We start from the raw sequence: 15800 nt of genomic DNA, 5'->3' as shown, positions 1-15800 counted from the left end.
AGGTCATGATCCTGGAGTCCTGGGATCGAGTCCCATGTCGGGCTCCCTGCTCACCAGGGAGTCTGCTTCTCCCTCTGACCCTCCCCCCGTCTCATGTGCTTTCTCTCTCATTCTGTCTGTCTCTCAAATAAATAAATAAAATCTTTAAAAAAAAAAAAAAAAGCCCCAATAAATTGAAGTTCCTATTCTGGGAGGTGGGGAATTCTCGAGGGTACGAGGTTTGACTGCTGAGGCAGTAGAACCCAGAGCTGGTGGGGAAAGACATGGCTGTGAATTCCCCACGGACAGTGAACACGTCCTGCCAGCCGGTCTTCCCCGTTGAGGCCTCTCCATCAGCCGGACCCCCTAGCTTGCAAGAGCCACCAACCCGCTTCCAGCGTTTGGGGCCGTCTCCCGCCGCGCGGGTCGGAGAACGGACTACATCTCCCGGCGTGCACCTCGGGTCGGGGCCCCGAGGGGCCGGTCGCTAAGGGGACCTTGTCCCAGGCACGTTAGAGGCTGGAGGCAATAACCACCACTCAGGCAGCTCCTATATTTCGCTTTGCGAAGCTAGTCAGCCCCCGTCTATCCCACCTTGAGCCGTGGAGCCGCAGGGTCTGTGAGGAGCGCTTGGCCCCCTCCTCCTTCCTTCCTCCAGGGCGACCGGGTCCCAGGGTCCGAGGCCGGGCTTATCTCCCTGGGAGGATTCCTTCAGCCCCGTGGGGTCCCCACTGCGACCCAAGGTTGGCAGCGGGGCTCTGGGGGGGTGGGGGTGGGGTCTAGAGGACAGCCTCGAGGCCGCTCAGCCGGAGACTACAACTCCCAGGCGGCACCGCGGCGGCGGCGAACACGTCACTTAGGCACCGCCGGCGGCCCCGGGAAGCGGCGCGGGCGGGGGCAGGGCTGGGGCCAACCGGGAGGCCGGTGCCGAGGATGGGGGCTGCCCGGCCGCCCCGCGCGTGAGAAGGCCGAGGGGCGCGCCACCCCGTCCCGGGGCGGGCGCCCCCCGGGCTCAGCCACCCCTACCCCGCCCGGCAGTCGTGGCCCGGGATGCGGAGCCGGGGGCCGCCGGTGGAGCTGCGCGGGGTGAGAGGCGCGGGGAAGGGGGCTGCCTGCTTCTCTCACCCTCGTCCCCCACCGGCGGGCCCCGGCAGGAATTCGGGAGCCGCGCGGCCAGGCCCTCTTAGCGCCCTGACATTTGGGGGAACAGGTGAACCCGCCGCCCTTCCCGCACCCCGCCCCGCCTGGGCAGCTGAATCAGAGGGGACGACCCTGCCCTTTTAAGGAGGCTTTTTGTTGCTCCTGCGGAGGGCTCTCCCCCCCCCGCCCCCCAGCCATGGCCACCAGGAGCCCCCTAGAACCCGCAGGGACCGCCCCCCATCCTGGCCGCCGGGGCCCGCCCTCTGCATCCCGCGGGCAGCCAGTGTGAAGCGGCCTCTTGTAGCCCCCGGCCCCTCCCCCATGGAGGAGGAGGAGGAGGGGGGGGGGGACGGCCAAGGAGTGGGGCACGACCCCCACGGGGCCCGTCTGGACCGCGGTGTTCGACTACGAGGCGGCGGGCGACGAGGAGCTGACCCTGCGGAGGGGCGACCGCGTCCAGGTGCTTTCCCAGGACTGTGCCGTGTCGGGGGACGAGGGCTGGTGGACCGGGCAGCTACCCAGCGGCCGCGTGGGCGTTTTCCCCAGCAACTACGTAGCCCCCGGCGCCCCCGCCGCGCCCGCGGGCCTCCGGCTGCCCCAGGAGATCCCCTTCCACGAGCTGCAGCTAGAGGAGATCATCGGCGTAGGGGGCTTTGGCAAAGTCTACCGGGCCCTATGGCGCGGCGAGGAGGTGGCTGTCAAGGCCGCCCGGCTGGACCCTGAGCGGGACCCGGCAGTGACAGCAGAGCAGGTGCGCCAGGAGGCCCGGCTCTTCGGAGCCCTGAAGCACCCCAACATCATTGCCCTCAGAGGCGCCTGCCTCAGCCCCCCACACCTCTGCCTGGTGATGGAGTATGCCAGGGGGGGCGCACTGAGCAGGGTGCTGGCGGGCCGCCGGGTGCCCCCTCATGTGCTGGTCAACTGGGCTGTGCAGGTGGCCCGGGGCATGAACTACCTACACAATGATGCCCCTGTGCCCATCATCCACCGGGACCTCAAGTCCATCAACAGTAAGTGGTGTCCTCCCCCAAAACTTGCTTCCACAGAATCTTGTGAGGTCGAGGGTAGGTGGCGGGAAATGGGGACACCAGAAGTCGCTGCCTAGGGCGAGAAGGGGCAGCAGTGTACCTTCCGGGCCAAGTGAGGCAGGCCTTGCCCGTTAAGGGAGGAAAAGGAGGCTCAGAAAGGTTGAGGGACCACCTGTCCCCCAGACTACAGTCACAGTAGCTCAATAAATACGACCAGCCCTGCACTCCTAGCATAAAACAGCACAGATGCAGGGCCTGCCCTCAAGGCATCGAGGGTCCAATCCTGATGCCAGAGTCCACCAGGCAGAGACAGAAAGAACCTAGCCTGGAGTTGGGGTTTCTCAGCCTCCACACTATTTACATTTGGGGCCGGATGATCGTAGGAGGCTGTTTAGCAGCCTCCTTGGCCTGTACCTGCCAGATGCCATGGGCATCCCCCACCGCCATCCCCAATTATGATAACCGAAACTTGTCTCCAGACATTGCCAAATGTCCCCTGGGGAGCGGGGGAGAGGGTAAAGCCACCCCCACCTGAGAACCACTTCCTGGAGTCCTCCCAGGCCTCTGCCCCAGCTAGCGGAGGCAAAGTGGAGGTGAGGGAGGAGGAAAAGGGATGTGCCTTACATAAAAAGCTTCCAGGCTGCCTGGCTTATCCCAGGCTCTCAGAAGTTGATTGGTTGGTTGAATGGGAACTGGGGCCAGGCAGAAGGGAAGGCTCCCCAGGACCCACACCTAGATCAGGAGCTTCTCTTGATGTTAGCACGTATTATTGAGCGCCTATTCCCAGTGGTTTCCGCCCTTACCGTCCTCACAAACTGAAGATTTCATTCATTCCTCACATATTTCCCTGAGCGCCTGGGGTGTGCCACACCCTGCCCTGGGTCCTAAGTATATGACCCCGGAAAAATCCCACCTTCCTGGCTCTCCTCCCGTCCTTCCTCTGCCCCACCTCGCTCCCTTTCCTTTCTACACTGATGTATTCATTCTTTTCTTTTTTCATTTGGTGTTTGCTGGGCCAAGTCACGTGCCAAGGAGAGGGCTCAGCAGTGAATGAGGCCAACGTGTGCCCTGCCCTCACCTGAAATGTGACGGGTTCTCCTTTGCCCTCACCTTTGGACCCCCACATCTCATCTATTTCTGATTCCTGCCAATTCCGCACCTTGACATTTGTTTGAATCTATCCCATTCTTTTGTGTGTGGTTTTTGTTTTTTTTTTCCACAGTTTTGTTGCTCTGCCCCCTCCCCGCCCCCACCACCAGCAGAGCCCCTGCAGCAGAGGGATGTGTATTCCTTACCTTCCAGGCCTCGCATTTGGGCACTAACAGAGCCGCCAGGAGCTCGAGGGGTGCCACGCGCTGTGCCAGGGCTAGGGAATGGAGCGGGAGACACAGATGGCTCCTGCCTTCCCTGATGCTCCGAAATGCTGGGCAAGTGGACGCAGGATGGGCAGCATGTTCCTCTTGAAGGCTGAACATGCTCTTCTTGGCCCTTCCTCACCCCTGCTAATTCAGCAGCCTGAAGGTGGGGTGTAAGGACACACACCTGTGCCCCCAGGGTTTCCTGCAGCCAATGCCACCCGGGCATAGGGTTGTTGGGGCTCTGTAGGCCAGGGCTGCCTGCCCAGGCAACGGGACAGCTCCATGCCTGGGACAGGTCACAGGGCCTCCACAGGAGCCCCTCACCCGATGTTGCTCATACACTGGTTCATTCAACCAGTAATTTGGAAGCAGAATTGAGTATACAAGGCCGTGTCTTAAGCTCTGGGATTTCAGAAGTGAACCGGGCAAGATCTCCCCATATGGAAGTTAGAGGCTAGTAAACAGAAGTAGATGATCGATATTTAGAGAGATAGTAGATAGATAGATGACAAAGTTTCCAGAGAGTATCAGGGGCTCTGAAGAAAATAAGATACTAGATCAAGGATGAGACAGAAGGAGCTCTTCCAGTCAGATGGTCAAGGGAGGCAGTCCTGGCGCGGAGACCCCGAACAAAGACGACCCGGCCTTGTGAAGGTCTGGGCAGGGCCAAGGTCCCAACGTGGGAATGAGCACGCCTTGTTGGAGAAACAGCGAGGAGACCACAGGGGTTGGAAGAGGAGAAATGAGGCAGAGTTAGGAGATGAGGTCAGAAACGTAGGCAGGGCCCAGATCAGGATGACCCTGGGGGTGATGATGAGGATTTCGGGTATTTTATTCAATGCCATGGAAGCCATTAGAAGGTTTCTAAGCGGGCGGTGACGTAGATGGGAGATGCAGAAATGAAGCGTAAGACCATAGCGTGTTCCCTCTATCACAGAGTCACCCCACAAACAGGAGAGGTGGGGACCCAAGAAGGGAGGGATGGAGTCACATGCTAGAGAGTCGAGGGAGGCCTCTGGGCTTTGATGATAGTAGAATTAGCTCACCGTTATGATGGGAGAAGTAGCCAGGAAGGGTCAAAGATCCAGGTGGAGAAATAAGGGCCAATTATGGCGACATCACGCAGTAATAATAATAGCTAACATTTTGTAAGGACGTGTTGTTGCTTCCGGCCCTAAATCCTTCCTACAACCCTCTAAGACCAGTATGACCACCATGTCCATTTAACAGAGGAGAAATCTTAGCGTTAAGAAGAATACATTAACGAGGTTACGCAGTTAGTAAGTGGCAGGGCTGGGATTCAAACCTCAGCAGGACCCTGCACACTTTGGGGCCTCTGTTTGACAGAAGCTGGTAGAATGTCATAGCAGTTAAGAGACTGGGCCCTCGGGTCAGATCTCGGCCAGGTCTTTGCTGCACAGTTTTCTAGCTGTATGATCTTGGCCAGGGGACTTCATCTCTCTGAGCCTCAGTTTGTCAGTCGATAAAACGGGCTGCTTTCTAGTTAATTCATGTGAAGGGCTTAGCACAGTGCCTGCCATATAGTGAGCTGCTGGTAAACACCAGCCATGATTATAATTGTTGTTCGTAACAATCCCAGGCAGCAAGTTGGAGCCACTCATTATGCTTGGGGGATATATCTGTCCGATTTTGTCACTGTAATGCTGCATAACAAGCCACCCCCAAAACTCAGTGTCTTTAAACCTTGATGTCATTTATTACTGCTCACACACATGCATACCTGCTGGAGGTTAAGCTGATTTAGGCCGGGCTCAGCCGGAGAGGCTTGACTCCAAGTATCTAGCCTCCAAGCAGGCTAGCCAGGCATGGTCTCGTGGTGATGGCAGAAGCGCCAGAGGGCAGGCAGACGGGTGAGGTCTCTCAAGGCCTAGGCTGGGAGCTGGCATTCTGTCACTTCTGCCTCATCCTGTTGACCAAAACAAGTCACAAATGGCCAACCCAAAGTAAAGGAGGGGGAAATACACTCTGCTTCTTTTGGGGAAAGAAAGGCACAGTCACGTGGCGAAGTGTGTGATGCTGCAAAAAGGAGTAGAACGGGGCCCCCCTCCCCCGCATGCAGTTTGCCACAAGGGGTGACAAAGACAAAGGAGAACCACGTTCATCCCTTCTGCTCATGCTCCGCAGTTCCCACCTCTGGGCTGGCTGGGAATTAAAAGCCCGGACCAGGGAGAAGCAAGGCGTTGGATACCGACCTTGCGATGAGCTCCGCAGAGCCTAGGTTGGAGTCAGGAGGGTAGCGGACCCAGGGGAGGCCCCCTCCCCCCTCGTGGGAGCCCCAGGGCAGGGACCAGACAGCACGGAAGGGTCCGCGGTTTTCCAGACCAGGAAAGGAGCCGCCGCAGAGGGGGACGGCTCGAGGTGGGGGAGAGAACAGTAGGAGATTCCAGCCGAGGCAGGGGCCAGGGCACTCAGGTCTGCAGCCCAGAAGCTCTGGGGTGACCCGCCTTTCTTCCTCACCCCCCAGTCCTGATCCTGGAGGCCATCGAGAACCACAACCTCGCAGACACGGTGCTCAAGATCACAGACTTCGGCCTCGCCCGCGAGTGGCACAAGACCACCAAAATGAGCGCTGCGGGGACTTATGCCTGGATGGCTCCAGAGGTTATCCGTCTCTCCCTCTTCTCCAAAAGCAGTGACGTCTGGAGGTGCTGATGGGGGCAGCTGGGGAGTCCTGGCAATGAGGGAGGCGGGGGGGGGGTCAGAACGGGAGGGGCAGTCTCCCATCGAAGTGAGGATCCGGGCCTGGGGGGGCCCCCTCTGCTGGCAAGGTCAGGCCCTCCAGGCACCAAAGCAGGCGGCTGCTCTGTTTGCGGAAGTGGCAGCTGAGAAGGACTCGGATTCGAGTGGAAAATTCCAAAGATCTAGAGATAGGGTGTCAGCACCAGGGCCCTCAGACACCATCCAGCACACCGCCCCATGTGTCAGGAGGAAATTGAGGCCTTTGGAGGCCTCTGTCCATCCGTCCGCACTGGGTGCTAGGAATACAGCAGGAAATAAAAGTAGACACACTTCTTGCCCACAGGGATAGTAAATAAGGAAATAAACATACAGGAAAGTTGGGAAAATAGCTGGTTTCAAGTTTAAAAAGTCATAAAACAATTTTCAAAAGATAGTGAGCTAATCCCCCAGAACAAAGCATCAGATAGTATTAAGAGCCAGGAGGTTGATCGAAAAGCCCTCTGAGGGCCGGAGGATGACTTCAGGGAAGGCTTTTCTGGGAGGTGATACTTGAGCTGAGTTTGGGCGGACAGGAAGGAGCCAGCCATGCACAGTTTGGGCGAAGAAGCTTCCCAGGCAGAGGGGACGGTGCCCACAAAGGAGACGCCAGCATGAGAATGAGCTTGGTCCGTTGCAGATAAAACTACAAGACCCAGGCGGCTAGCGCAGAGCAGGCAAGGAGAAAGGTGGTAGGAAATGACAGAGGAGAGAAAGTTGGATGAGCGACCAGACGCCGGGCTTTATTCTAAGTGCAGGGAAAAGCCGAGTGGCCTTTATGAACAGCATGGTCCGGCTGAGCGTTGCAAGGCTCCCTGGGCTGTAGGATGAGGAATATGTCATAGGGGACAGGAGCAGTGGGGGCGGGAGGCCAGTGAGGAGGTTGTTGCCCTCATCAGCGAGACTGGATGGTGGCAGCTGAACCTCTTCAACCCCTGGCCTTATCCTGGGAGGGAGCCAGACCCGGGTCAGTCCCCAGCTGAGGCACCAGATGGACCAAGCAGCAAGGTCATGGCTTTGGGGCAGACAGATCAGGAGGGAAGTCTCCATGAGAGCAGCACAGCCCTTTGGGGAAGGTTCTGAGTGGCTTTACATTACACAGCATTCATTTGTGGTACCAAACATTTAACAGAGCCAGGTCTCAGTGGCAAGGAGCAGAAAACCCTAAACGCAAACAAACAGAAGTTTCTGCTCGCATGTAAAGCCCAGGACCGCTGTGGTGCCCCCCACGACAGGAATTCAGGGGTGGGAGGGGTTCCTCAACGGGGGTGTCATTGACATCAGGCAAGATCATTCTTCCTTGTATGGTCCCGCCCTGTACTTTTCAGGACAGCAGGTATAGATGGTTCCCAGCCCCCAAACATCATCGCGCTCCCTGGTCACTGGGGCCATCCGGACATCCCCACAGGTTTCCAGCGATATGGGGAAAGTGGGGGGTTACGCCATGTCCAGCTGAAAGCCACTGTTACTGTCCTCCACCTTGCGTGGCCTACGTTCCCAAGCTCACTTCATCATCCAAAATGGCTACTTGGGCTCCAGCTTTTAGGTCCACATTACAGCCAGTAGGAAGGACAGAAGCAGAAAAGACACCCCTTCTCTCTAAGGACACTTCCCGGAAGTGAGTTGCCGAGGACACGCCCTCCTCCATCCCACTGGCTGGAAGTGTCGCCATAGGGGCTTCCTTAGCTGCAAAGGAGGATGGAAAAGTACTTCAGACAGGATGCGCACAGCTCAGATTCGCCAGCACTGGTCCTGAGAAGGGAGGCCGCCAGCTGTAGGAGAGCGGACGTTGTGTCCATCTTGCTCTGGGGCCTAGAACAGTGACTGGCGCCCAGCAGATGTGTTTCTATGTCGAATGAATGCACGTGTGGATGTGGGGGAGCCCGGGGACCTACTGCATGCCGGGCGCTGCACAAAATGGTCATTAGGCTCCCGAGGGAGTTCAGATGGGCCTGCAGGTGACTAGCAGAGCGGTGCATGCCCTGGTGTTGTGTATCCATGAAGGACACTGCCATGGGCACATCAAGCAGGCCTGAGTCCAAGTGTGGACTGAGACCTGTCCACTTAACTAGCTGTGTGCCCTTTAGGCAGACAACTTAACCTCTCTGAGCCTGCACCTGCTCGTTGGATAAAACGGGGGTCATACCAATACCTTCTGCCTTACAGGGCTGTTGTGAGGATTACTGAGAGCGCCTAGCACAGTGCTGGCCTGGAGTAAGTGCTTTATAAATGTTAAATAGTGTTAACTTGTTTTTAGAGGTAAGTGCCGAGGGTTCTTCTGGGAACACAGAGGAGGGGCCTCTAACCTAGCTTTGGAGGTTGTGGAATCAAGGAAGGCTTCCTGGTAGAGAGGGCAGCTGAATTCTGACCTAAAGGACAGTTATTTACGCAAAGGGAAGGATGTCCTCGACAAAGGGAACAGCATGTGCGAAGCCAGGGGTTAGGAAGAACGGGGCTTGTTCAGCTTGTTCACTGTGGCTACAAGCTGACGCTGGGGTTGGTACAGGGGTGAGAGCGCTTAGAGGCAAGGCTACAGTGGTCATCAGAGGTCAGGGCTAAGAAAAGTGGCTTTGCCCCGTGGGCACAGGGGACACACTGAAGGTTTTCAGGTAGGGGTGAGGGGAGAGAGAGCAAAGGCAAGACGCCAGAGAGAGCCAAACCCACAACACCCATTTGAAATCAGGCCAGCAGAAGTCAGTCACGTTCTTGTGGCCTCACTGGGGGATGTTGGAGTGAGGGAGGCCCATCAGGGGACTGGAGGCAGGGCTGGGGCGTAGGTGAGGATTGGGGTGGGCTGCAGCATCACCCCTCCCTCTTCCCCACCTGCAGCTTCGGGGTGCTGCTCTGGGAGCTGCTGACGGGTGAGGTCCCCTACCGTGAAATCGACGCCTTGGCCGTGGCGTATGGCGTGGCTATGAACAAGCTGACGCTGCCCATCCCCTCCACGTGCCCCGAGCCCTTTGCCCGCCTCCTGGAGGGTGAGCCAGGGCCCTGTGGAGATAGGCTCAGCTCGGGCGGCAGGGGCCCTCGGGCCAGACCTCACCCCTTCACACCCATCCATCTCAGTGGGTCCAGGAGTGAGGGAGAAGGGGCCACAACCATCGGGCCACAAACTGCCTCCAGGGCCCCCAAACTTTTGTTCTGGCCAGGCCCACAGCTCCTGAGGGCAACCTGTTAGCATTCACTGGCCCCAGGATTCCTCCCTGATCCTTGATTCTGCCACACGTGAGGGAGTGGGTCCCCAGGTTTCTCTCCCAGAGTTTCACTGAGTGCAATGTTGCCAGGAATTTGGCTCTACATTCCTTCCCCTCGGCTCCATGGAAGTTGTCTGTCCACAGTCCCCTGAAGTCCTGCCTGCCACGGAGCAGGCTGATGCCCCAGAGCACGGCCACTGACATCTCCCCTCCCACCGCTGTCCTCCCCATCCCCACCCCCACCCCAGAATGCTGGGACCCAGACCCCCACGGGCGGCCAGATTTCGGCAGCATCTTGAAGCAGCTTGAAGTCATTGAACAGTCAGCCCTGTTCCAGATGCCACTGGAGTCCTTCCACTCGCTGCAGGAAGACTGGAAGCTGGAGATTCAGCACATGTTCGATGACCTCCGGACCAAAGAGAAGGTGAAGGCAGGGGATAGAGTGGGAGGGGTGGAGTAAGCTCCTGCATTGCGGTGCCTTTGGTGGGGCAGAGGCCCCTCCCCTGAGCCGCAGTCTTTGGGTCCATGCAGAGCCAAGGTGGCTTTCTTTGTATATTAAGGAAAGACAGCCTGTTGATGGATTAGTAAGAAAAGGCACCCTGCACTGATGTTCTTACAAGTGATACCACCTGATGTGTGGGATTGGTTCTAAAACACAACAGCCAAAATGGGAGGGAGGGAGGAGACAAGAAGTGACAAGATAAAAGGATTTGCAAAGCATAAATAAGTTGTTGACCTCAAATGATGAGTACACTGGGGGCTCTGTCTCTGCTTTTGTGGATGTTTGAAGTTTTCCAAGCTGAGGAGCCAAAAAGTTAAAAATCGGGTCAAAATCAAGCCACCCCTTTCTTTGTGCAAATAGCCCCGTGTCCTGGCACCCAGCTGGGCTGGTAAAGAGTGAGCTGCCCCACGGGCCGCGCCCCGACGGACTCAGCAGCCCCAGGGCCATGGGGGGAGGGTGGGGGGGATGGGAGGAGATCCCTACGGCCCTAGCCCGCAGCCGCCCATCTCCTCCCCAGGAGCTCCGGAGCCGGGAGGAGGAGCTGTTGCGGGCCGCCCAGGAGCAGCGCTTCCAGGAGGAGCAGCTGCGGCGGCGGGAACAGGAGCTGGCGGAGCGCGAGATGGACATCGTGGAGCGGGAGCTGCACCTGCTCATGTGCCAGCTGAGCCAGGAGAAGCCCAGGGTCCGCAAACGCAAGGGCAACTTCAAGCGCAGCCGCCTGCTCAAGCTGCGGGACGGCGGCAGCCACATCAGCCTGCCCTCGGGTACCGCCCCCTGCGCCGCCCCCGGAGGCCGCCGCGAGCCCGCCGCACGCAGGCTTTACCTCTTCCTTTTAGTTTGTAAACGTTTTTTTTCCGTGTTAAAAATATATCACCCACGTGGAAAAGGACCAGAAAACAGCACAGCTTCAGGAGCGCATATAATCGCCCGCTTGAAGGCGGAGAGAACCTCCATCCACCCCTCCAGATGCCGTCTTCATGCCTCCTCCAAACAGCCTCCTGCCACCCCCTGCCCCAAGAGTAACCTCTGTGATGACTTTCAGGGCATTCACTCCTCTGCGTCTCTTTATTGTTTCGTCTACCACCTATTTTTTATAATTATCTTTTAGTCTGCTGCTTTCTCCCCGCTTGCCAATAATTTGTTGAGGAACATCGTTTATCCTGCGGCATCTCCCACGGCGCGAGCGGATGTTGCGGCTTGCATCCCGCTGTCATCCTTAACGCGCCCCCTCCGTCCCCTGAATTTCCTATAAAGTGGTATTAAACCATGTGAAATTGCTGATGTTCAGCCCTTTTTGTTTCACGTGGCTTAATCAGTTTCAAGTTCAGGTTTGGGCTCTTGTTTCCCCACAGCCTGCTTCCTAGGCACTGTTAACAGTGCTCACCTCCATAAAGCCCATGATGTCTGCTCGACTCTCTCTCTCTCTGGGACATTAGAAGCCATAGTGCCGTGGCCAGAATAGCACTGGCCAACAGAAATCTAATGCAAGCCACACGATGAAGTTTTAAATCTCCTCATAGCCGCCTTAAAAGCTGGAGAGAGAAACAGGTGCCATTGGTTTTAACAATATATTTTATTTAGCCCAATATATCCAAAACGTTACGGTGTCCCATGCAATCAACACAAGAAACACTGTTAGGGATTTTACTTTTTTTCATACTCCATCTTTGAAACTCAACGGACGTATTACAGTTACAGCACATCTTGGTCCAGGTGCTAAATTTTCATCAAAAAATACTTGACCTGCATTTGGATTTCATGAAATTTACAGTTGAGAAAGTAGATTCTCTCTCTCTCTCTCTCTCTCTCTCTCTCTCACACACACACACACACACACATAGATTCACATACCTAAATTGTTCCAAACCTGCTTCAATGTTTTCAATAACAGCTGAGTATCCATTTTTAGTTTAAATTTAAATTCATTGCAACCACACAGATGAAGTTTGAACTCCCCAGTTCCTCAGCTGCAGTCCCACATGGCAAGTGCTCCGTGGCCACATGTGGCTAATGGCCACCACGTTGGACACTTAGCCCTAGATCCATAGTCAATCCTTAGTTAATTAAGGACCCAATTAGGATCTTGCCTCTCAACCTCGCACATAGGCCAGATGTCTCTGGCGGGCTCACCACGGTTAGAAGGCTGCCCCTCACCCCGGAGTTGCCAATTCAGAAGGCCCAAGAGTAAGCACCCCCCCACCCCCCGGTCTCCAGGTGAGATGGGCAGTTTGGGAATGCAAAACAGTGGCGTTCCCATCCAGCACTCCTATCCTTCTACAAAGGGACCTTCTCTTTGGTTACCCACGGAGCCGTTTGCTCAGGAAAGTCTCTTTCTTTTCGCAGGCTTCGAGCATAAGATCACAGTCCAGGCCTCTCCAACCCTGGACAAGCGGAAAGGATCCGACGGGGCCAGCCCCCCTGCGAGCCCCAGCATCATCCCCCGGCTGAGGGCCATTCGCCGTGAGTATCTCCCCAGGCCCTGACCCGTCCGTCGTCAACGACCTTTCTCTGCGCACATACCATACGCTGCGATGGAGGACCGACAGGGACAAGACAGGCAGGGTCCCCTCCCTGATTCGCATCGGGGAGACAGACCATAGACAAGCCAACAAGTCAGTAAGCGGGACAATTTCCTGCAGCGATAAGCGCTGTAAAGGAAAGCAGGGAAGGGAATAAAAGAGGAGAATGGCCATTTGACCTCAGGAAGGCGGTGTAAGGAGCTGGGGTTCGAGCAGGGACCTGCGAGGAGCTGAGGAGGAGGGAGGAGGGCCAGGATCTGAAAGAAGTGTGTCCCTGCCAGAGGGCCCAGCAAGGGCCAAGGCGGGGGGTGGGAACCAGCAAGGGAAGGGTCCTGTCTGCAGTTAGAATCCAAGGTCCCTTGGACTTGGTGGTGGAGGGCGGATCCGAGAGTGAGACGGGGAGCGCAGCGGGCGCAGACTGGCCACCAAGTGGCTTCTCTGGGCCCAGTGACTCCTGTGGATGGTGGTGGCAACAGCAGTGGTGGCAGTGGGACATGGGGCCGCAGCGGGCCCCCAAAGAAGGAAGAGCTGGTTGGAGGCAAGAAGAAGGGCCGCACCTGGGGACCCAGCTCCACCCTGCAGAAGGAGCGGGCTGGAGGGGAGGAGAGGTACTTGCCCCTGACAGCCCACCGCTGGCCCTGCCCCTGCCCCCCCCCCCCCCCCCCCCCCCCCCCGCAGCCAGCAGGTCGGCACTGCCACCCCCTCCCCCACCTCTGGTGCCCCCTGCAGGCTGAAGGCCCTGGGGGAAGGAAGCAAACAGTGGTCATCTAGCGCCCCCAACCTGGGCAAATCCCCCAAACACACACCGATCGCCCCAGGCTTCGCCAGCCTCAATGAGATGGGTAAGAGGGTGAGGGTGCCTTTAAAATGGAGAGGGAGGGGCATCCGGAGGGAAACATCACCCGAGAGGAAGAGGTGACCGCTCCCCTCGGGTTGGGGGCTGGGGAGGGAGCCGACGGCCCTGGACCCGTGGGTCGGCAACTTTCCTGGAACGCGGGGCAGCCCATGGGTGCAGGGTCATTCCCAGGGGCAGGGGGCTCTGTGAGGGGAAAGATTGGTGGGACTTGGTGGCCGCACTGCCGGCAGGGTCTTTCGGGGCAGCCCCCTCGCCACCAAGTCCCCGGGGGGCCGCGGGGACAGCGGGGGCGGCGGCGGCCAGCCCCGGAGGCGAGTGACCGGCCCTCTCCCGGTTGCAGAGGAGTTCGCGGAGGCGGACGGAGGCAGCAGCGTGCCTCCCTCCCCCTACACCACCCCGTCCTACCTCACGGCGCCGCTGCCGGCCGAGCCCTCCCCGGGGGCGCCCGCGCCCCTCTCCCGGCCGGGCCACGGCGGCCGGCGGCGCTGCGAGCTGGCTCTGCTGGGCTGCGCCACGCTGCTGGGCGCCGTGGGCCTGGGCGCCGACGTGGCCGAGGCGCGCGCGGCCGACTGCGAGGAGCAGCGGCGCTGGCTGGACGGTCTCTTCCCCCGCGCCGGCCGCTTCCCGCGGGGCCTCAGCCCGCCAGGGCGCTCGCCCGGCCGCCGCGACGACGCGGCCCCCGGCCCGGGCCTGGCGCCCTCGGCCACGCTGGTGTCGCTGTCGTCCGTGTCCGACTGCAACTCCACGCGTTCGCTGCTGCGCTCGGACAGCGACGAGGCCGCGCCGGCCGCGCCCTCCCCGCCGCCCTCCCCGCCCGGCACCAACCCCCTGGTGGACCTGGAGCTGGAGAGCTTCAAGAAAGACCCCCGCCAGTCGCTCACGCCCACCCACGTCACGGCCGCGCGCGCAGTGAGCCGCGGGCACCGGCGGACGCCGTCGGACGGGGCGCTGGGGCAGCGGGGGGCGCCTGAGCCCGCGGCTCCCCGCCCTGGTGAGTGAGGCGCCCCGCACCCGGGGCGCAGAAAGCGACCCTCCTCCCCTGCCCCCACCAAGGTCCGAGGTCCCAGCCCGGCGGCGACAGCGCCCCCCCCTCCCCGCATGCCAGGGTGGCGTCCTGCTTTGGATGGGAGGAAGGGTCTGTGTCCCCACGGCCCTCACTGCTGGGGGCATGGTGGGTCCCCGGGTGATTGAGCGAACCGCAGTGCCTCCAGGGGCCAGGCGGGTGACATTACGGGCAACAGTTAACAACTACAGTGAACAGTCAGTCCTGTGCTAGACGATGTTCCCCATACATTTATTAACGACAGAGGCGATCAGCATGGAAGTCAACTACCTACTACCAGGCACTGTGCTACTTGTCTTAAAATTACCGTTTTATTTACCCCTCGCCTAGGGAGGGCGCTGCTCTCCTGCCCCTCAGAGACCGCGCTATGCCTCGGGTCTCTCCTCAGGCCTGTGTGCGTGCACCCAGCACCTCAGAGGGGGTTTGGAGGGAATGAGGGCTTTATCTAGAGGGGTGACAAGGGAACAGGCTCTGACAGCTTAAGGAAGATGCTCAGAGTGAGATGAGTGAGCGCTTTGGAGCAGTCGGGGCCTAGGTCAAGGTCCCACCCCGGCTGGAAAGCGGGCCCAACAAGATCAGCAGATATTTCTAACAGAAATTCCAGTTCTCACGTAAAGGTCCTGGCTTTTCAATGCCACCCTCTGGCCCACCCCGTTGACCTCATCTGATCCTCTCTTACCAGGCCCTCGAGAACCCCTGGACTTCCCCCGCCTGCCCGACCCCCAGACCTTGTTCCCGACCCACCGCCGGCCCCCCGAGTTCCCTGGCCGCCCTACCACCCTGACCTTCGCCCCAAGACCCCGGCCGGCTGCCAGCCGCCCCCGCCTGGACCCCTGGAAACTGGTCTCCTTTGGCCGGACACTCAGCATCTCGCCTCCCAGCAGGCCGGACACCCCAGAGAGCCCTGGACCCCCCGGCATGCAGCCCACGCTGCTTGACATGGACATGGAGGGGCAGAGCCAGGACAGCACAGTGCCCCTGTGCGGGGCCCATGGCTCCCGCTGAGGCCCACCCTCCACCGCCCGCCTGGGCAGCCATGAATGTAGCGCCCCAGGCCCCGCCCCAGCCTGCCGTGCCACAAGGCGGGGGAGGCCCTGGGCAGGGTACTCACTCTATTTATTGGGGAAGGGGGGAGGGGGTCACTTAATTTATTCCTTTGTACCCCAGAGGGTGGAGCCCAGTGCCCACCCTGCAGTGGGTGGGGGAGAGGGTGGGCAGGGACACTCAGGGACAGGGCATCGTAGGGATTTGGCACAAAATGCAGCATTAAAGGTAACCCCTGCCCCCTACGGCTCTTGGCTGTGTCTTTCCCCAGCCCGGGGCCCTGGTCCTGGGTCAGCCCCAGGAGGGCACCCCCACCCCCCATCCCACGCTTCCCCCCCCCCCGAGCCTCTGGGTCTCTGATCCAGAGGGCGAAGCTCAGGC

The 15800-nt window shown here is 59.2% G+C and overlaps 1 protein-coding gene across 1 annotated transcript; it reads left to right on the top strand.

Annotated features, from left to right (window-relative positions):
* The first annotated feature begins 1029 nt into the window (after positions 1 to 1029).
* MAP3K10 (mitogen-activated protein kinase kinase kinase 10) lies at positions 1030 to 15680 on the top strand. Its single transcript, XM_025854250.2, has 11 exons — positions 1030 to 1065; positions 1424 to 2129; positions 5991 to 6171; positions 9071 to 9219; positions 9684 to 9859; positions 10455 to 10701; positions 12281 to 12397; positions 12905 to 13064; positions 13186 to 13298; positions 13653 to 14303; positions 15058 to 15680. The coding sequence occupies exons 1-11, from the start codon at positions 1030 to 1032 to the stop codon at positions 15378 to 15380; spliced, it is 2859 nt and encodes a 952-aa protein (XP_025710035.1). The 3' UTR covers positions 15381 to 15680.
* The last annotated feature ends 120 nt before the right edge of the window (positions 15681 to 15800 follow it).

The sequence above is a fragment of the Callorhinus ursinus genome, unplaced genomic scaffold (genome assembly GCF_003265705.2).
Source record: "Callorhinus ursinus isolate GAN/ISIS: 27379988/994484 unplaced genomic scaffold, GSC_fseal_2.0 scaffold61, whole genome shotgun sequence".
Lineage (NCBI taxonomy): Eukaryota > Metazoa > Chordata > Mammalia > Carnivora > Otariidae > Callorhinus > Callorhinus ursinus.
Note: the sequence above shows the minus strand (reverse complement) of the source record. Positions and strands in the feature narration are given on the sequence as shown.